Source organism: Mytilus galloprovincialis, chromosome 4 (genome assembly GCF_965363235.1).
Source record: "Mytilus galloprovincialis chromosome 4, xbMytGall1.hap1.1, whole genome shotgun sequence".
NCBI lineage: Eukaryota > Metazoa > Mollusca > Bivalvia > Mytilida > Mytilidae > Mytilus > Mytilus galloprovincialis.
The window spans coordinates 7366972-7390505 of record NC_134841.1 but is presented as its reverse complement, the minus strand read 5'-3'; the positions used below and the strand labels follow the sequence as shown (position 1 = coordinate 7390505).

At 32.0% G+C, this 23534-nt stretch overlaps 1 protein-coding gene across 6 annotated transcripts in view; it reads right to left on the bottom strand.

Annotated features, from left to right (window-relative positions):
* Positions 1–2159: 2159 nt before the first annotated feature.
* LOC143071257 (uncharacterized) overlaps positions 2160–23534 on the bottom strand; it is a 44308-nt gene continuing 22933 nt past the window's right edge. For 2 of the 6 annotated variants that reach the window (XM_076245452.1, XM_076245453.1), the window contains exons 2-5: positions 14322–15883; positions 12099–12210; positions 10612–10704; positions 2160–2753 (exon numbers count right to left, since the gene is read on the bottom strand). In XM_076245452.1, coding sequence (XP_076101567.1) covers positions 2425–2753; positions 10612–10704; positions 12099–12210; positions 14322–15809 — 2022 coding nt within the window. In that variant the 5' untranslated portion in view covers positions 15810–15883 and the 3' untranslated portion in view covers positions 2160–2424. Of the gene's footprint in view, positions 2754–10611; positions 10705–12098; positions 12211–14321; positions 15884–17200; positions 17568–18725; positions 18863–23534 lie in introns of those variants that run through there. The other 4 variants (XM_076245454.1, XM_076245455.1, XM_076245456.1 and 1 more) reach the window with 4 other exon arrangements.

Below are 23534 nucleotides of genomic sequence, written 5' to 3'. Positions count from 1 at the left end.
TGCCCATATGTCTGAGCGTGCTGATTGTTATAGATTTGAATTTTGGCTTTATAAATATTTTGAGCGTCACTGGTGAGTTTTATGTAGATGAAACGCGCGTCTGGCGTACTAAATCATAATCCTGTTACCTTTGATGACTATTGATCTAAGAAGATATCAATGCTTACTATCATTTCTATGTCTATAATTGTGTCCATATTAAGTCTCGAAATGAACATTGTTCATAAATATAAAACAAAGATAGGAATCCCAGACATACATGTCACATTAATGTTATAAGAATTGAATGCAGTGTTTACTGTTGATTTTATAAATTGTTCGTCAACTCTTTTTGTAATTCAAAAAAGGTATTCATTATCTAAAGTTCTGTGGAAGCATTTAATAAGCTATGTTACTTTTAGGTCAGTTTGTTAGCCTACGGTTGACAGTAATTTCTCATCAAGATATTTCAAACTTTTCATCGGCAATGTGATGTCCTTAGGGCCTTCTCTGTCTTATTAATATATATTCCACATCGTCTTTTAATCAATAACGCTTCAGTTTTCTCGTAAAAGTAAGTTCGCCAGGTAGGGGTTAAAATAAGGACATGGAAATTGGTAATTGATGTTTTCTGATAACCATGCTGTTTTAAGAGGAATACGACTGGTACCTCCGGAGTCAGTATTATGTTCGACCTGTTTTCCTGAACTATATATTTAGCACGTTAACAAGCGTGTTTTTCTAGCGCATAGCATGGTTTATATTTATTCTTATTCTGATATATATATGTAATATTTGCAACTGGACGTTTTTTGTCACAGATCCAAAAGCACTATTTTTTTAATTCATATTCAAGATTTTTTTTAACATATAAAGGGCGAAACATGTATAAATATTAAACCGGTACATCTCAACGAAAAGTTATTTCTGCAAACTGTGACACGCCTTCATCAAAGTAAACCACAAATATAAGAGCTTGTATGAAGGTTATTATTACCAAAAGTGTAATTTCCAATAACCAATATATATAAAGATAAGGTCGTACAAGCATCAAAGAAAAAACCAAGATTTCGGTGAATAAATTGTATTTTAGTCTTAGACATATGATTTTATTTAATAAGTTGTTATTGGCTTTGATCTAGCTGTCAACATAGACATTAAATCTATGCTGTCAGCAACTGTGAGTACTCTCAGATTTGTACTTAATGCCTTTCTGTTGTGTGGATTTATAAGTACCTGTACATGTCCACTCTGTTTTTGTTAGATGTTTTTCTATATATATATCAGTCTGATGAGTAAGGCCTTTTTCAACTGATTTTTATAATTTGTTCTGTTGTTGTACTGTTACACCACAGTCTCGGGTTAGACAAACGAGTTTAACCAAATTCTATATGTACATGTCACAACTCAAGGGCCTGTACTGGCTGTCGGTTTCAAGTTTCGGCCGTTTCGCATATATGTTTTTTGTTTCTTGTTTTACATTGTTTGCTCTTATGTTGTAACGTTACACCACTGTTCCAGATTAGGAGAAGGGTTTGGCGCCAACATACTATTTTAAATTTTGAATGTTCCTGTCCAAAGTCAGGAGCCTGTATTTCAGTTGGTGTCGTTTATTGCTGTGGTCAGTGTTCAATCGGTCAGTGTATTTGAACTGTGTTATTTATATCTAAGAAATTTTATCCACATTCCCCGTACTTTTTTTTGCGTGATGTAAGTATGGTGCTGCCAGTGATATTAATATAGTGTAATTTCCCCATTTGTTTTATGTTAATTTACGTTTTTCCGATTTCAAAATTTAGAATTCTGAATTTAGATCTTATACAAAAAAATGTCATTATATAATGTTATATTTAATTGAATTTTATTGTTTATGTTCATTCATTCAGGCCTGATCTTATCTGAGTTTTTTTCCATCTATGTATATACTATATGATATAGTTTAATACATCTCCACATTTACAAACGTGTCTCGTTTTGGGAAGTGGCCAACAATTTTTTTTGCGTTCGGAAGGGTACGTGAATCAGAGGCGAGGTCTTTGGTGGCCTTTAATCTGGAGGATCCAATGTAGTGTCCAGTTATAGAGGTTAAGGAAGGTAGGAGAAATAGTCAGACATTTCAGGGTGTGCTGTTTTTACTTCTCAATCTTTCTTGTGCATGTGCATAATAAAATTTCAACACATGAACTTCATATTTCTTTAATGTTATCACAAATTATAAAACATTAATAGCTGTTGAAAATAAAATAAACAATTTAGGGAGCGTGGCTTTTGTGAACAAACAAGTTTTCACTTGATTAAGATTTTTCCTACAAACGGGCAGGTTTCCTCAAGCGTAAGCACACAGAAAATTGAATAATGATATGTAGCGTCAAATAATCAAAGAAAGTAAATAGCACCAATTTGTTAAAAACAATCAGACACTTCGGTGAAAACATATCTTTCTCCTTATTTAATATCATCGTTGTCCAACAGAAACAACCATTCTGATATTTCTACCCCTGGTGAGTTTATACATTTTTCCCACATGTCAATCTCGCCTTCTTGAACCGCACCAACACCAAATTTTATTTGTCCTATCAATTCGTCACTTCTCAACTTCTCATGATCGTAAGTGGCAATGGTAAGTGTTGTATAGGCAAGATCATCCATTTTTGGCGATATTGAAAAATTGAATGTTTCATCATAAATCGGATCAGATGTGTTTTTCTTAGTCTTCGTCTGTTTTCTTGAGACTGACCGGTTTGGTTGGCTTAGCTCCACCTTAACATAGGGATCTGGAATTGAAATATTATAGACTAATTATATAAAACAGGAAATCATTACAGTGTAATGAAAAACAATTTTACTTGTATCATGTTCCTAAAACTTACAATTAGTTTTTGGAAGATTCATTTTGTAAATTGTTTTTCTGAAAGTTTTCTTGATTTAAAAGTTTGTTTGTAATTCATAAACCTATAGAATGTATGCATATGCTGTTCACCCAGGGTCGTTTCTTTATATTCAAGACTATACATTATAATCAAAATACAATTTTTGACAAGAATTGTATTTGAAACTGTTCCCTAAAAACCAAATGGAAATTTAAAACATTCAAAAATTATTTTAGTTGCACTTTTTATGTGTGTTGTGTTTTTTACACATATCTTTATAACATAAATTTACAAACACAAATGGCTGATGCGTAATTAAATTTTCAACTGACACCATGATTGATAACATATTAAACTTCAAATTGCAAATTCAATATCGCACATTGCATTAAAGATGGACAAGATATATCAACAGTTATTTCTTTTATTTCTATTATTCTAAGTATGGGAAAATTTCATTTCACGAATTATTTTTGGCAAGTCGTGTAGTCAAGTAAACCAGGCGTATGAATTTGTGCGCTGCGGACGATCTTTTCATCAACATAAAACTTATAAGAGGAAAGAAAGCAGAAGGTACAGAGGGGACATTCGAAAGTCAAAAGTCAAAGAAAAATGGAGAGTATCATGGCGCCCACAAGCAAAAGATTTAAGACAGTTGTTTTTCCATTCGTTTGATGTGTTCGAGCTTTTGATATTTTTTGTTAATTTACTTCTTAAAATGGTCTTGTAGTAAAATAACTAGAAATGTCGGTGTAATCATGTAAAAAGAAATAAAAAAAATAGATGTGTGTTTTTCATAAATGTCGTTTCTTTTAATGAAAATAAAAATGGGAAATAACTGTTAAGTTTTCCTTTGATATGGCTTCAGTATCAATTTTCTAGTAATTTCATACTTTGTCTAGGTACCGAGGTTTATGTGTTAGAAGTCTAATCAGGTTGTTTTGCGATAGTTGTCACGAACAATTCCCATTTATCTGATTACGTCTGATACTTTACGCATACTAAGAAAATATCCATATGGTATGTTTACATGAATATTTTACAGTTAAGAACTAAAAATACCTGGCTTGTGAATCTAGTACGGTTGAAGCATAAACATGTTTTGTAAACTCTTTAATATATATAATAAAGGCAGTAGGCAACACTTACTTAAAATGGACTCGTGAAAGCGAGACCTTGTAAATGTATATGTTGTAGATGACACATATATAGTGTAAATTTTAAATAAAATTATCTAGTTTTGTGTTTTGGGTCCGTTTGAAGTAAATTCAGTTTAAACTTCGTGAGTATGTTTAGTATTCAAAATGACATATATATAAGGTACCTTCATATGTACTATGCAAAACAAATTCGTAACATTGAGATTGTTTCCAATCATTTATCCTTCATGGAATGTATTCGAAGCCATACACGTTAAAACGAAGGATATCGCACTACAAAGGTGTAAAAACCAGTTGTAGCCAGATCATCCCTGGTTTTACTTGACATATATTAAGAATTGAATGCTTCTTTTTGTAAGTTCATTGGGGTGTAAAAGAGTTGACCGATGTACATTCTAAAAATGTGCGCACGGTCAACGCTTTTACAACCCTATGAAAATACAAAATGAAGCATTCAATACTTATAATTACATTGATCTACATTGTTTAGCTAGGATCATGAAAACACGAATTTTATAATTGTTTTATTTAATTCACATGTGCACTTTATTTTGGGACAACATGTTATCAGGAGTGAAAAGTTTTATTGGACATGCAATTGCTTAAGGAATAACACGTGATGTGCTGTTAGCCAATCAGAATAAAGTATTATAATGAAACATACATCTAATGTAATTATAAGATGGTAAAACGTGCATTTTAAGATTTAAATCCATACGAACTGCAATCAATGCAAATAAAATGCAATAAATATTAGTCATAATTGCAGAAGTTATGAGGATGTCAAATCGTTGTTGCTAGATGAATAACACAGGGTTTTTTTTTTATTCGATGGTAATGTTTCCTTTAATAGTTTGTAGAATCACCCTTTGAAATTATATAAAACATCCAAAACAAACGCCCTTCAACAAGACTATACACATAACTGGAATACTACGTCACACGTATCATTCGTTTCCAATAAGTTCATTGAATACCCTTTGGGTAAGTTGAAACAGTTTATACATCTTTTAGTATCATTCCTCAGGAAAGCTGATTACTGCGCACTATTTTTATATTCGACTTCTGCTTATTTTTCAGATCCTATTGTAATTTCATGGGATATCGTGATGGTAAAACGTAATTGTATTAAGATGTTCGAAATAACTCGTAGGAGATTCGGTGACGTAATATCTTACGTCTGGTGGGCGGGTATAAAAAGTATATACAATGTGTACAGTTTGTTAGGGTGAGTGGAGTGCAAACTAGTAATTTTGTATTTTCAAACAATTTTTGTTAATGTCTTTCTGCTCCACGAATAACCATAAGATTACATAAACATAATCACAAATTCAGAGAGATTAATGTACAATGAGCATAAAACGATACGAGTCCCTAAAGCTCCTAATCAAATGGCAAAATCAAAAGCTCAAACACATCAAACACATCAAACAAATGGTTAACAACTGTCATATTCCTGGTTGGTATATAAATATAACAAGATGGGGGTGGGGGGGTGGGGGGGGGGGGGCGAAATACATCTGAACTTACACCCAGCCCAGCCCTATAAAGTATACTCCTAACTTCATTACAATGTGATATATTGAGAACCTTAACTCAGTAACCAAATACTAAACTACTCAACAACAGAACATAATCTATATAGTTGAAGGAATGGATGTTGTGAGCGATAAAAATGTTCGTTCTTTAGAAGCTTTAATACTATTACACGAGCAAAGTAGATTACACACCTTACAATAACTTTGTACTTAAATAGAGCTTTGGAGGATTTCCATTTCCATTTGATTTTCATTGCCCCAAGAGTAAGTCATGATTTTCACCATTTGATGCGCAGTTTTTATTGTGGTTATATATTTGTTAATTTTAAACAGTTTTAAAAAACAATTAGGTACCAAAGATAAGTATTACAATGTACTTCTTTAAACGTTGCGTAGACCACGTGCTAATAAACCTCTAAAAATGTAGGTAGTCATGTCTCTTATCAAACGTTTTGTTTAATTGTAGTTCCGAATATAGTTTAACAGATAATGGATGAAACTTGAAAGTACATTAACAGCGGAAAACATGCTTTTGAAATCACTTTGACGTTTATGTATATGACAGAAACTAATTTACAATCACGCAAACATTCTATAGATATTCTCGTCAAAATACACTCGTACCCTTAATTGAGTACCCCTTTTAGACAAAGAAATATTAGCTTTCCTACTTGTAATGTACAAGATAGAACCACGCTGACGTTCAAGTACTAACGAGTACTATCCCAGTGAATTGACTAATAATTAGTTTTAACTTACGGGATTCCAGGCATTGACATGAACGTCTTGATGGTGATTAAGTGGTTTGTCTGAGGTATTGAATATTTAATCATTAAGTATTTAGGATGTCTGTTTATCCTGTACTCCGAATGGACCAAGTTTCCCTTCGACTTATAAATAATTATCGTCCTTTTTGTCTTGCGGCGCCTCATTTTTTGTAGTTAAGAAAATGAAATATTAAGCCAACACGTACCAAGTTTGATATGTGGATATCTGAATTAACCCACTTGCCCAGGTTTTTGGGATAACTAAGGTATAAATACATGGGGGTGTAAAAACCTAAAGAAAATAGGCCTTTGTTATTTTTTAAGCAAGTAATAACACAGGCACTTGTTTCTATCCATTTGAAGACCCACTATCAACGTATATTTATGATATATGAGTGGGTCTTCCAATGGATAGAAACAAGTGCCTGTGAGTAATAAATCAAAACTATATGTTACACATCATGATGGACAGCGACGCATAGAATACTGATGTACTCTTCCCTAATGTCCAAACCCTTAGATTAATGACAAAATTTAATAGATCCACTTCAATATACGAAAAAGATGAAATCAATAAATAACAACAATAATATTCTAGAGTATTCGTGATCCGGGTACTTATACGAAACAAATTTTATCTACCAAGTTTATCCGGAATTGATTTACTACGCATATTTCTATAAAAACACAGCTGATGAATAATACCACACGAGGGTTTATAGCTTCTTAAGGTCAAATTCACTATATAAAGGGATGTTTAGTAGTTGTCGTTTGTTGATGTATTGCTGTAATTCATAAATGTTTTCCGTTTCTCGTGTTTTATATAAAGACTAAACCGTTGGTTTTCCCGTTTAAACGGTTTTACACTAGTCATTTTATGGGTCCTTTGTAGCTGACTGTTCGGTGTCAGCCAAGGCTTCGTGTAGAAGACCATACTTTGACCTATAATGATGGTTTACTTTTACAAACTATGACTTGGACGGGGAGTTGTCTCATTGGCACTCATACCACATCTCCTTCTATCTATTGATTATAGTTTTAGATATCTTTTAGGCAATTGAATCCCTATTTAGGCTCTCCTACCGTTTTGATTATAAAAGATGAATAAAACATTAAAGAGAAAGTTTTAGACAATTAATCATTTCATTTGACTAAACCTCTCATTTGTATCAAATTGATTCTTCACATTCTAGCAGATATTTAATTGGACTGTGACCTCGACATTTACGATTATTAAAATACCACGATATATCATAATGTCATTTTGAAACTAAAATAATAACCTACGAAAGACAAAGGCGCAATTTAAGATGTCCCTCTAGACTATAACAGACAAATGATTGTTATTACCATTATGTTACAGCATCTCTAGAGCTTACACAAAATATTTTCAAAGGCTATAGTTGACATGGTTGTTCTGGTATACCGAAAGCATAACACAGACAGTCTACACTGTTACTGATACAGCGTGTATTTTCATTTTTAACTCGTCATCATGTTTGACATTTTTTTTTCTATTTTGTTGAAATTGTCCAAGGCCTCAGTATTTGGAAACAGTAACATTAAAGCATATGCTAATATGATAAATTGATGCCAAACGTTTGAGAGCAATATAGATAAATGAAAATGTATTTAGCTGGTCATTAAGTCAAGGTTCGAATAAAACAAAATTCCAAACTAAGCGAATCATATTTGATAGCTTGTTGAACAAATCAGATATCCCGAGGGTATCACCAGCCCAGTAGCCAGTACTTCGGTAAAATCCGATCAGATAAAAAAGTTTGAAAGCCAAATAAGTACAAGGTTGAAGAGCATTGAACACCCAACATTCCAAAAAGTTGTGCCAAATACGACCAAGGTAATCTATTTCTGGGATAAGAAAATCCTTAGTTTTTCGAAAATTCAAAGTTTTGTAAATAGAAAATTTATAAAATGACCATTTAGTTGATATTCATGTCAACACCGAAGTTCTGACTACTTGGCTGGTGATATACTCTCGGGGACAAAACGTCCACCAGCAGTGGCATTGACCTAGTGGTGTTAATAGTTATCAAAGGCACCAGGATTATAATTTAATACGCCAGACGCGCGTTTCGTCTACATAAAACCCACCAGTGACGCTCAGACCAAAAAAAGTTATAAAACCAAACAAGTACAAGAATTGTCCAAATCAGTTCTAGTTGTAAAACTGTCAACAGAACTGACCGTCACCAAATCAGTTCTAACCGTAGAACTGTCAGCAAATTTGGTCAGTTCTAGGTAGAACTGTCTAAATCAGTTCTAGGTAGACATGACCAATTCAGTTCTTGGTTATAACTGTTCTAGCTAGAACTGTCTTAAAGGTTCTACATTTTGTCCTAGAAATGTTCTCCTGACATATTCTGAGAGATTTGAAGATAGGTTAGAAGTGATCTCCACTGTATTTTATAAAGAATTTTGTGAAATTGGAATTGATGTATATTGATTGAACTGGATGAAGTTTCCTTCTTTAGCTGTTCGTGTATTGACGAACATATTTAAATCTTCGTCAATTTTGAATAGCTCTGAATCATTTACTGAAGAAGGTCCCTCAATAAAACATATCAGTTGCTTTTCCGTTTGAATGTTGTTATCAAAATCTGTCTTTCTAGTTTCTGAGTATTAGTTTTCTGTAAAGAAAATCTAAAAGCCTAGTACAACTCGATTATCTGTACATCTCCATCTAAGTTCTCTAACAATTTCCTGACGAAATATGTGCTCTTCGATAACGATGACCGGTTTCCTCTATCAGACTCTATTTTCTCAAATGATATATGATCAGAGATATCTTTACATGGGTAAAACTATTCTATATTCTAACATTTATATTTATTGGTGACTTTTCTCAATTTTTGTCGAGACAGTGTTCAGTTTAATCTGTAGTGGCTAGGTTTACTTATGTATATGATCTCATCATAGATACCAGGAATAAAATTTGATATTTACGCCAGACGCGCATTTCGTCTACAAAAGACTCATCAGTGACGCTCGAATCAAAAATGTTATAAAAGGCCAAATAAAGTACGAAGTTGAAGATCATTGAGGACCAACAATTCCTAAACGTTTTGCCAAATACAGCTAAGGTAATCTATTCCTGCGATACATGTATATGTAACATGTAGTATACATTTGTTTAGGGGCCAGCTGAGGGACGCCTCCGGGAACGAGAATTTCTCGTTGCATTGAAGACCTGTTGGTGACCTTCTGCTGTTGTCTGCTCTATGGTCGGGTTGTTGTCTCTTTGGCACATTCCCCATTTCCATTCTCAATTTTATGATATAGGTAAATAATATACAGGTACATGTTCGCAATTTTGATTCCAATTATTGCCATAAGAAAAATAGAGAGAACGGTGCAATTGATAACTTTTTCAAAAAAAAAAGTCAGGATAAACTAAAAAAAAAAAAAAAGTTTTGCTTATATGAGGCAGGCATTACTTGTGAATGGGGACGAAGTCTGTATGAATTATTTTTTTTGTAACTTAAATGTTTTGAGTTCATTAGTAGAATGAAAAGTTCGGGAAATTTTCCCGAAATGATTTTTTTTCATTATTGATTTTTCTACCGTAATTGGGGACTTCGTCATGACTTCGTCCCCATATTAACTGTACCTGTATTTAAGTGTTTGCGTCATAGATGCATTTTTGTGAAACAATGCCTATCACATTTTCCAATTATACCAGTGTAAAAACTAAAGTTAATCGTTAATTTTCTGTGTTGCTACATAAAAATCAAAACAAATCAATTGAGTCGTCTATCATCCGTCTATTATCAGAATGGCTATAGTTCACTCAACCTACTAAAGTGTCTTGAATTACATAACACCTGATTACCTTTTGAAAAGGATGGACTAATTAATATAAAATCTTATCAGAAATTGACCACTTATGTTCAGTCTATTAACAGTTATAAGAGACCAAGCGTCAATTTCCTTCTACTATATTAATAACATAAGAATAACGTGCATAGTTCATATTTTTAACTGATATCTTTTAAGATAATTTAATGGTTAAATATAAAAGATTGCATATGTATAAGAAGAGGTAGTACATTAACAATTTAGGAGTGGATTAGTTTTAGTTATGTAATAAAGATATGAATTTAAGTATTATAATTTAAGGTATACCGGTGCCTTACAATAAGGAAGGGTTAATATATTTTAAAGCTTTTATTCATTCATACAAGTTTTTAGTAATAGAAAGTACTCAAATTATATTCCCATGTTAACAAAAGTATGTATTTGTGTTAGATAAGTTGAACTACTATTGCATATAACTCACTAAAACGTTTGCATGCTTTTATCCACTCACAAAAACGACGGTATCTGTAGTGTCCCTTACTTCCAAATCTACAGGGTGGAAGTAATAATCCGACTAATAAAAACAACAATAAAGTCATCAATATGAAGAACACCAATAGATTCGTATCATCCAAATACTTCAAATGATCCTCGTCACGTTCCCCCACTCCGAACCCCCTTTTCCAACCAACATTACCAACATGCAATACAGATGTTTTAACAAGACATTGAAACAAACTAAAGGAGGTCATTTGAAAATAATTTGCAGAATAACGTTTTAAGAGCTTATCAATTGGTTTGAAAATATAGCCCATCGTTGAAAGATTACTGGATGATGATGGATCAGTGTAATGTGATGGATGTGTTATAAGGGTGCTTCTTTTAAACGCTGGACAACTCTCTATATATTCAGTTTAAAATTCAATAAAATTATAACGTGTGCAAGATGTTGTCTTATAAGAACACACAGAAATAGATTCACAAGACTATAAAAGTGAATAAATATATCTCCAATCGGTAGCTTTATGATGGAATTCATCATTGATTGCCTAATATGTATAATTCTTATATGATTGACATGTGTACAAAAAAATGAAAATCGGATTTGTCAATTATACTTTTTTCCATTTGTTTTAGAACGATTTGACAAATAGTTATCTTTGCCAAATAGTTATCAAAGGTACCAGGAATTTAATTTAGTATGCCAGACGCGCATTTCGTCTACATACGACCCATCAGTGACGCTCAGATCAAAATAGTTATAAAGCCAACCAAGTACAAAGTTGAAGAGCATTGCGGACCCAAAATTCCAGAAGTTGTGCTAAGGTAATCTATGCCTGTGATAAGAAAATCCTTAGTTTTTAGAAAAATTCAATATTGTAACAGGAAATTATATAAATGACCATATAATTGATATTCATGTCAACACCGAAGTGCTGACTACTGGGTTGGTCATATCCTCTGGGAAAAAACGTCCACCACCGAATCTATTTTGGAAACTTCATTGTGATCCAGTCATGCGCGATATTCATGCATGGGATCCAGAGGTCATTCGGGCTTTTAGTCAGTTCGTGAATAATCCCCCCACCACACCCAAGCTTACACACCAATAATCTGTAGAATCCTACAGTCAACTCTTCAAAGAAAACATGTTGAATTTTTAAAAACATTATGTCAATCAAAATATGCTTATCTTTTGGAGCACTGGCAACATTCATACTCCCCTAGAAGTAGCATCCACATATATTTCAATCACAAGAACGGATATGATAATCATAAAACGGTTTGTTTATGATAAGATCATGTCGGTATGTTTCATTTGTCTTTTCAACATGTATGGAACGCCATAGCTGTCTTATGTGGTATGCGTTATTATATACTGTTGATATTTCATTATATGACGGTGCTTTTACATTATATGATGGTGCTTGTTTTATTATGCGGTGGTGTTCCTTATACTATACCAACCTGGTGGTCCTGTGATTTGGTGATGAGGGAGACCTTTAGCTTGCTTTACTCCAACTATTAAATTTCCTTCACGTGGCAAAAAATTCAGTGAAACTTCCAAACTTCCAATATCCTATAAATACAAATACATTATGAACATTTAAACATAGTACCATTAAAGTTCAAGATGTGTGTTTTTACTTGAAGCTGAACACCATTTTTTTTATTTCCGTTTATTTTAGTGACGCATTGTATTTCATTGTTTGAACACTGGCATAGCTACTTTTTTAAGGAAAAAATTACAAGGTACAGTGTTCATTTTTTTTGAATTTCAAAAGAATGTCATTCAATTCTAAAAAAAACAGTAGTAAATGCATTTATTGCAAACATCTTTTTTTATTTTAATTTTTCATCTTTTTCAAGTTGATGCATTTGTTCAATTACTAATTGAACAGAAAACTTAATAAAATCCAAGTAAGCCACCAATACTTAAAGGTTACGTTTTTTACTTGTGTTTTATCCTACAAAAACATCTGTAGCATATTGCATTTTGTGCAAGTATAATCATTTACTCCTTTTACAATAAGCTATAAAATATATCAATGTAATTTTATCATGTATAATCATATGTCAAACATATAAACTTTTAAAGTTTTTAAATGATATTTACAGAAATTTTCTTTAAAGCTTGGCTTTGAAGATCCCCTTTCTTGGTATATTTAATAGTAAACTAGAAGTAATCACACTTCAGTTTAAATAATATATGATTTATTTCTATAAATGAAGAAGTCATCAGTTATTCGACATATACAAGTGTAACCTATTATTCCATATTACAATCTTTGTCATAAAAGGACATGTATTGATTCAGTCTTTTCAACGAAGATTTTTTGTTGGTAATGGGATAAACCTTTATAAAATCAGATTTTTGTATGTTTTCTCTAAACGAAATAAAATCGATAATCATACTTCATATCGCGTACAATTGAAACATCAGAATATAAGCAGGCAAATCAGACAAAAGTCGTGATTAAATCCTGAAATTTATGTTCTTTCTTTTATCAGAAATAATAAAAAGAAGGTCTTCTAAGACCAGAAGCAATTAATGGTATTACAATCGGATCTCCATCTCAGAAGCAAGCCGAATTTGAACAACATAAGACATGCGTGATTTTTGAATGCACTAAATTTTATAAAACAGAAATTGTTTGAAAAACATTAGCAGATTAAATAAAACAACAAGAAAACAACGTATGGTGTTTACCATAAGTTTTCATATTCGACGCAAAAAAACATAAAAAAAAACCATTTGAGGCTGTTTTGTGTTACTCAAGAATATAGTTATCACACCTTTAACTACCACGTAGTGTTGTCATTTTAGCGATATTATTTTTTACATTGTCATGAAGCGGGAGTTTTGACTAGTCATTAAACCAGGTTCATTCCACAATTGTTTTCTTAAAATGTCCTGTACAAAGTAAGGAATGTGGCATTTGTTATCAAATAGTTCGTTTCTATGTGTGTTGGTGTTTATTTTATTGCACGCCGGTGTTCCTGTTGTCCGTTTGATTTCCCCAGAGTTGATGTGTTTCTCTCGGTTTTAGTTTTTACCCCAGATTTGTTTTCTTTCAATCGATTTATGACTTTTGAACACCGGTATACTGTTACGCTAGGTATAAAACCTATTTGTTTTTTAAACTCATATAAATTAGGGAAAATATAAATGTGTACAGCACAAGCACAGCGACACAAAACAAAAAATCAACAGGTATTTTGAAAATAATTAAAGCTTAGGTTAAGTGTTATTTCTATAATTTGCAAAGGTCGTTATGTCGTTAAAAACGATAACTCAAAATGGAACGAATGTTGATCTGTAACTCAAATGAGATACCTTTAAACCAAAATTCTTCTGTTAGCTTTAAAATTGAAAATTGTAAATCGAAAATAGTCGTTTTTTGAATTACCGATTAATGAAAGGACATCACAGGCAATACTATACTTCCGGGTTAACAAATAAAATACATAAAATATATTCTATCGTGGTTGTAGCACGAATAAGAAAGTATTTCAAAGTTGATTAAGAGGGTCATTCCAAATTAAGCATTCATAAAGGTAGTATTTTTTCTAAAAAAAAATTTAACTATACGCATGTTTTGTTTTTTTGTGAAGTGGGGCCACTGTTTTATAGAAGGATAACTTACATGTCCTTTAACGCTTAAAAATAATGTATATAATAAAAAATACCTCTCTTTCTTTTTTTCCATCAATATCTTTCCACATCCTATTTTCTGTCATCAAATCAAAGTTGTCCAAACTTACGTCTACATGACCAAGAAATTCTGGGAGTTTCAGGTTATGTGCTTTGTGTAATATTTTTATCCTTAAAATCATTGAGTGTAATTGCTCAAGTGTAAGTGAATGAAAAGTCAACTCATGGCTAAATATTGGATTTTTGGTATGTTTTATCATGTCCGTTGTCTGCTTTTGAATCTTTCCAGGCATCAGATATACCTTACAGTATGAATTTATATTATATTCTGTTTTCGCCACACCACCAAGATTTTCAGCTTTGATTATTGTAACTTTGAACAACCTTGAAGCTGCTAAGAAATGAAACGCAAATTTTAATTCCCCATATTCTGCAATAAACTGGGTTCTAGGAATTTGATTTTTTGTTAAGGATCCACACGAACTAGATCTCGGTTTTTGCTCCATATCTGTAGGTGGTTCATCCTCCAGAAGCTGAGGAGAAGAATGGCGTTTTGTAGAAGGAGAACCTGATACTTTAGCAGGCTGAAGGCACGACGTCGGTAGACCATTGTCGTCGGTAAAAGAAACGTTTTCTGGAATGGATTCTTCTGAAGACACCGGCGAGTCTTCTAATCCAACTAAAGATGAACGACGTCTGAAATATTTCTCTCTTCGGCCAGTACGTACTTGCAGACAATTTGACCTTGGTGAAGGTGAAAGATGACTGACGTATAAACGTTCATATTTCGGTCGATTTACGTTTGAAGAAGGTGTGACAACTACAGAAGGCGTACCCGACATTTTTGATTTTTGAAAGGCTTCAAAATCCAGTTTTTCAAAATCGTTCAGAACTTCTGATTTGCATCGTACTTTTAATGCTTCCAACACTGATAATCTATTCCTGTCACCTTGAGATAGCAATCCTTCACTTCCGGTGTGAAATAAAGATTCCTTTCGACGAGTATGTGGACTCTGTGATAATGTAGTAAACCCAAATGAAGTTTTCGCACGGAAATGTGGAAGAGACATGGCAGCTATCGATAAAGGATCAGCATTCGTTTCAGAAGATATATTTTCTAAATATCCCATTGATTGTGAATTGTCGTTGTACGCTATAATAGGCGTAGATTCATGTTTTGGGGAAACTGGGGCGGACCGACATAAATCCGTATTTTTAGGCACTGAAAGTCCAGGTATAGAACCGTTTATAGAGGTTCTTGGGCTGGATCTACAAGACGCAATACTACTTCGTTGTGAGCTTGACCTGCAGGAGATGTCATCTTCAAATAAACCAAGCTCTGAACTAGGTCTCCTTGAGCTTTCTCCAGAGCCTGGAATTACAAAATCTGGAATTGTTTTAGGGGTCATTCCTCCAGGGAATAAACTTTCACTTGCATTTGGCATATTTTCGTTGTTGTTACCATTTTGTAGCAGACGACATTTTTGTAAGAACCACTCCTTTACTTCTTTCATTGATTCCATCACATGACTGTTTCCCTTTGAATTATTTAAATTCTATTTTATTCGAAAAATTTCTCAACTTCTTGGCAATCAGTCTGAAAAATAGAATTTAAATCTCTACATTTGCTATCAATAAAAATGAAATGATACATTATCTATGGTATCTAGAAAACATTATAACAAAACATTGTCAAACATTATGTCTGAGCAGCGCTTGATGATTTTTGCTTTAGATCAGTAATCAAATAACGTCTGTATTACTTGTTGCTAAATTATTTTGTGATTTACAGACTAGCCATAATAAACCATGAGAAGTAAATTACGAATCCAGCATGAATATCAATACCTAACTATGCCTCGTTTATTTTCTGTAAATATGTGAAAAGCAAAACACAAATTAACAAATGAATTCTATTAAAAACCAATAATTAAATTGAATTAATCTATTCTATGTTATCTCATGGAATATCATGGTAAACATGATTAAAAGTCATCAATAAATTGAAAATTTGAGAAAGCTTCAGATTATAGTTGACATTGATGGTTCCTACGAGTATCATTAAATATTACTACGTTGGATTATTGAATTTCATCAGATTTAGTTAACAATGAGATGATTTCCTTCATCAATTAGTACAGATACTATGTGTATATATCAATGCAACAGAATGAATAATGGTCTGTGGTCGTCACACAGAAACAAATTGTCAATCATGTTGTATTAAAGGGCATCTTTTGTACAAAGTTTCCAAGTATTTCAATGCTATTTTGAGTTTTCAATATATTGAGGACTTTTTATCTTCAAGCAGAGTTAGGTTTATTTTGAACTTATTGAGGACTTAAAGTCCTTTATCTTCAAGCAGGGTAATGTTTATTTTAAACTTTAAGGGAAAGTTACCGTTAAAGTATAATTTTTTTTTACAATATTTAGAATACTATTGAACAGATTCAGCGCAACTTTATAAATCATTATTATTTCAGTCAAGAAAATACTAACTTTTTCCGACTTTTATATTTCATTATGCAATGCTATTTTATTAAATTAATGTATATATGGTTACCTTTATTAATTTAATGTGTCAGAAAACACAAGATAAAGATCAGCAATAAAACAGCATTGACTAGTATATAAATGAATTTTTACCAATGTATTCTTAAAATGAAATAGTTCTGATGTCTCAGCCTATATCCAATATTCCCGTATTTTGTTTAGGAAAAGTCCAATACATTTGCTTTGTATATAAAAAAAATATAGACAGATGTCTGAAGATTAACCATGTTAAACGGTGTCAGACCAGAAATAAAGTCTGCCGTTTCAAGATTAACCTTGTTATACACATCGTTAAACAGAAAAAGTATTAAAACAAATACTACATATTTTACAAAAAAAGTCATGTAAAATGATGTCTTACCTTACAGAAGCTATCTAGTTTATGAATGAGAAACTATTAAAGCCTATCAACATATTGATTGGTGAAAACTTTTCTGTTTTCTATCCTCGTCATATGTGGTATATGGCATTTGTTATACGACAGAAGAAAACCTACAATAATTACTCCTACTTATAGGTAGTTCCTAGCTGTCGTGATCTTCACAGACACGTGTCATCCGAACTGTCATATGACTTACATACTGTAAGAGTTCTAAGCTAGGTTAGGGAGAAGTACATCTTCATCATTCTATCATTAGTCGATAGAAAGAAGTGGTAATGGTATGAGTATCACATAATTGTCCAGGTAATATTACAATAAATGCTTAACAGGTAATATACCAATAACAAGCATTAAAGGTATCAGCACATTCAATGCAATACTTTAAAAGGACGGATATCTGAAACCACTATATCTTTTACAAAATCTTTTCTATCTTGTCTTGAATAACAAATAGTCAAATTCAGATAAAACATGTCTTAAGGACGAATTCAAGGTTTAATGATAACATATTTTATACAGTATTTTTAACGAACAGAATGCGACAAAAGTTGTGAGAAACAAGATATTAGGGCTTGGTTTTTCTTATTAATGTATCATTTTAAACGACCAAACGGAGTACACGTGTGTGACTTGTTTACAAACACCTTACACAGTATTGAATAACTCTTAACTGCAGGGTAAAAGAAAATGAAAAATTGTACTGTATCAGACAAATATACTTTGTATATGTCAGACCTATATCAGACTTTCTAACCTTCTGAATCGATTGATGTGATTTGAACGGTAAAGTATTGTTGCCTAAATTTATCCAATAAGACTAGTCTGACAAAACAAATGTTATGTCTTATCAAATTTTATACTTGTGTATATGGATATTAGTAAGTGCGACAAGTTTTGCTAGTAATCATAAAGAAAGACTACCAACATAACCACTGGACTGATAATTGACTATAATTTACTTCTGTTTGTTGCTTATAATAAAACCAAACCAGGCAATCTTGTTGTACATAAAGCGTTACTAAACGAACTTGTGAAGAATAGAGTAATTAGCAAAAGTATAGTCAATTATGAATATAGTGCTTATGATTGTACTCTTTCTATACGACTTCTAGCTTGACTTAATTGTCACAGTAACTAAAGAATGACTGTAATGACAAGAGACATCTTATTGAGGGGAAAAAATATGATGTGTGATGAAGCAGTAACATCTGACGAGAATAGGGACTTGCTCAGTACGAATGGTGAAGGGAGCCATACTCTTGCACGTGTTTTTGAGTGACAGTCAATATTTTCCACTTTCATTCCCATTAAACCGACTATTTTATATATGTTAGATTGTTCTTATTTTGGTAAATAAATGACAAATTGACCACTGGATTTTAAGGAATCAATTATTAATCAAATTTGATAAACCTATGTAATGATGCATGTACTATAAAAGCTTTTTTCAGTTGCATTGCGGCGCCATAGCGAATGGAAAAATAAACAAAACTGATATACGCACCTTTGTGATATGTTCCATTTATAATAAAAAAAAGTAGTATGTCTGAATAAATACGATATATCAATAATTAACTAAAAAATGTCATTCAAAATTGCCAGCTGAAGCAAATAATTCGACCTTTCCATACAGTCTAGATAAAATTCTGTCATTGAATACCAAGTACAACTATTCCAAAAGATAATACAAGTTTTCTTTGAGATAGTGCAAACCGAAAGAAACAACGGAGATAAAATTACGCAATCAAACTTTAAAAATGTACGATGTGTATGCGCATACCAGGCATTAAATTAGAACAAAAAAAGCAGATCTCGCGAGAAGTTTGTAGGAGGAAATAATTAAAATTCATAAAACAGCTACTACAGTTGTCCATTTAAGCAATGTAAAGAAATCACCTCTTTGATATGTATGGTGCATTTTTATTTTCTTAAAGTTATGGAAATACTTGTTAAATATAACAACAAAGTAGGTATTGAAATCATTCCTGACAAGGAAAAGCAATTTGAACATTTTAAAAATTATTAATTTGATTAAATAATTAAGTGAATAATGTAATATGTTTTCTTTGAACATAACTTTTAAGTTAAACTTTTCCACTAACTTACAGAAAAATAATACGAATTCTTAATTTGGTTATTGCAAGAGCATTTTAAAGTTCTACATGTACCTGTAAGTATAAAAGAAATATCAATCTATAGGAAGTGAACTGATTAAATAAAAGACGGAATTTGCAAAAAGCCGTAACCATATTTTTCAGTTTAATAAAATCAAATTTGATGTTATTTTATAAGTACATGTATTAACAGTTTATGAGATAAAACTGCAACCTGTAAATAACTATAGACAACCGCCAACCATTTGACAAACGACTCATTAATACAAACGCACGAAGATAGTAATGCCTGTAATTAGCTACCGAAATTAAAGTTAAGTGTTAAATGGTAAACACAACAGTAAGAAATCCAGAAATAGCTATGATTGTTATGTTTAGTATTGGTAAGATCGAGGATACATATGACATGTAATGTGTGGTTCGGATAAAAACGACAGTCATTCTAAGCTTTGTTCCTTTTTGTTTTTATGATTCCCACCTTAATTATCTATCAATATAAAACATCCATTGTCAATCTAACGACATTTTTTCTTTCATTATATTGGAGTAATGTTCAGGTTCTGATTAAACGTTGGGAGGGTAAAAAACGTTATGAACCGTATATTATAATATATAAATGAGGAGATGTGGTAAGATACCTAATGAGATAACTATCCATGAGAGTTAATGAGGTGAGAGTATAAGCAATACTATGCCATTGTACGTTCGGTCTTCAACAATGTGTAAAACCGTAACATTTAGTCGGCTATAATTAAAAGGCACCGACATAAAGAATGTAAAATTATTAAAACGAAAAAATTAACGGCTTATTTATAACATCGAAACAATGTACGAAAAAACAAGCATATCAAATATAAGAAGATGTGTTATGAGTGCCAAAGAGCCAACTCTCCATCCAAGTCACAATTTATAAAAATAAATCATTGCTAGTTAATTGCATGAAATTAACAACATACGACTGGAAAGTATCATCGTACCCTAGACAACCATATAAGTCAAGTTTATCAGGACAGGGAAACACAGCTAATAATGGAATAATTAATTATTTGATTGAATGATTGAACAAGATAATCAAGCAGTGTTGCTGTGATCAAAGTACTGGACACAATATGTGGTCTGTAATACCTAACATAATAGTTTAAACATACTATTATCTATATATATGCTGCAACCGTAGTTGAACTTTTTTATTACGACGTGTGCATTTTTACGATTTTATGTTATAGTTCAACGAGCCAAAGTAATATGCTAAATTTTAATAGATATTTATCAATGAGTTATGATTTGTGCAGTTCTGAAAAATGTATGAATGTAGATACCCAATAACCAACAAAAAACATGGAAACACGCAAAACTCGAGTTAACACTCTTAAGAACAAGACGAATCTGCATAAATACGAAAAGGCTAATCACAGTTCTATGTTTGTGTTCGCGTAGTGTACTAGTAATCTGTTTTAAATTCTTCAAACATGTATGCATGGACAAGGCTTCTTCTTTAATCATAATATCGGCTAGATATTCTTATTGGAATTTGCATTTAGTAAAAATTTTTAATTAATTTGGAATGTTATTTTTCTTTACGTTTGTTTTTAACTAATATGTAATGTCTTTGAACAGTTGCTGTAGTTGTTAGGCCATGATAAGTATTGATTTAATAAACCGTGCATTATGGCATGTTATAGAGGACGACATGAACATTAGACGTCATAATTAAACTTTACCAAAGAGAAACCACACGTCAATCATAAAAAAGAAAAGAATCAAAAGATCGAACTCAAATTTAGACCAAGAACTACAGAAAATTATTATAAAGCGACAATAAGAATGTGAAGGGCAATGAAAATAACATGAGTCGATCATTTAAACTGAAGAAACAACGAAGAAAAGACATGTAAAAACAAAAGGTTTCCTCATGTGCCCTAGGCGGTCAACAATGATTCACTAGTTGAACCTTTGTGTTTCTCCTGGTTTAATAACTGAATTAGTTCATTTTATGTAATACATGTAATGCAAATACACTGATTGAATAACTGTAAATGCTTTACCTTTACACTTGACCAAATGTTCAACTTTGAAATGCAAACATGAGTTTTCATGCTGAACAAAGGCTAATAGACAAAAGTAATGGATTATCGAAATAAAAATATTCAAATCAGTACAAATACAACACTGAAAACTATAAAGGGAAATCAAGACAAACCCCTTTTAAACAAAACTTCTAACTCGAAGTCGCTTTCATTACAATACAGTTATTTAACCTTATGGATAACCATATAGTGAATTTGTCATTTCTCATTCTCATTAATGCTTGAATGCTTTATTTATAATTATCAATAATAAATTTTGAATTTTCTAATAGTCGTTACAAGTTTCCTATCAATTTTTATTTTGGGTGTTCTATCTGTATTTATCAAAATAAATGAAGCTTCAAACAAAATCCGTCATATTTGATAAATCATAAGCTAAAAATTACAAAGATTACTAGTAATTCAAAATATCTCGCACTTCGTTAATTCACTGACAAATACTTTAAGTGTAAATAAAAATTACTTTCAGTTATTTATCTAACTTACGTGGCAAAATATGTTTACAACGTCACATATTATTAATTAAAAATAGTATTTACTGTCTCCACAATCAAATCGGATGAGAACAAACATTATTACGATTAAAGTAAACAGATTTATTTGACTTGATATTTTATCTCTATCATAGCAACATGAATCAGCTAATTTAGTCAACTATGAATAATCAAAATCCCGCTTCAAAAACTAAAACTCAAATTAAAAATATAGGTTGTAACCTAATCATGTGACCTACCAAATTATACCTTCACTGGGTTAGTACTTACATGGGAAACTCTTGTGACACAGGATCTGTCTATCGTCCCGTAACACATGAGATCATCCCTCGGTTTTGGTTGGGTTCCTGTTGCTCTGTCGTTTGTTTTCTGTTGTGTTTTGTGAAAAAAAGTTGTTTTTAGTTTTTTTGCCATCAGTGTCAGTGTGTTGTTTGTCTTTTGGTCATTTTAAGTGTTTTGCCATGGCGTTGTCAGTTTGGTGTTGGTCTTTTGGTCGTTTTAAGTGTTTTGAAATGGCGTTGTCAGTTTAATTTTGGTCTTTTGGTCGTTTTAAGTGTTTTGCCATGGCGTTGTCAGTTTGATGTTGGTCTTTTGGTCGTTTTAAGTGTTTTGCCATGGCGTTGTCAGTTTGATGTTGGTCTTTTGGTCGTTTTAAGTGTTTTGAAATGGCGTTGTCAGTTTGATGTTGGTCTTTTGGTCGTTTTAAGTGTTTTGCCATGGCGTTGTCAGTTTGGTGTTGGTCTTTTGGTCGTTTTAAGTGTTTTGAAATGGCGTTGTCAGTTTAATTTTGGTCTTTTGGTCGTTTTAAGTGTTTTGCCATGGCGTTGTAAGTTTGATGTTGGTCTTTTGGTCGTTTTAAGTGTTTTGCCATGGCGTTGTCAGTTTGATGTTGGTCTTTTGGTCGTTTTAAGTGTTTTGAAATGGCGTTGTCAGTTTGATGTTGGTCTTTTGGTCGTTTTAAGTGTTTTGAAATGGCGTTGTCAGTTTGATGTTGGTCTTTTAACATTTTAGATGTTATTTTCTAACATTTACCTTTGGTATACCATTTGGTATTTATATTTACATGTATCATCTGAAAAAAAAACACAATATAGGCCACAGTACAGCCTTCAACAACTAATAAGCCCCATACCGCGTACTTAAATCTTTAAAGGGTCAAGAAATGACTTTAAAACAATTCAGAATAAAAATATGGTTTGATTTATATACAGCACAAAAACAATTGTGATATACAGTAACTTTAACAAAAGACTATATATATAAGCAAAGTTACAATTATATATCATAACATATAAAAACTAATCTTCTTTTACTGCTAAATTAACTGACCAATACCGCAAATTAAAAGATTGTTTTCAATTTTACTAAACAGATGCATATACATGCGAATTAAAGACAATTTGTGATATCGTATTTAGATGTTTCGTTCATATTGAACGTTTTACTATGTTCGTAGAACTTGCACCATACAGACAGTTAAACAGTTATTAAGTTTTAAGCTTGTCACGATCAGTATATCTGTATAAAATCTGTTTATTTAATGTTAACGGATAAATACAGATCGTTTAGTAGCTAGACGTTCAACTTAATTATCAACTAACTACAGAAAATTGTTTCT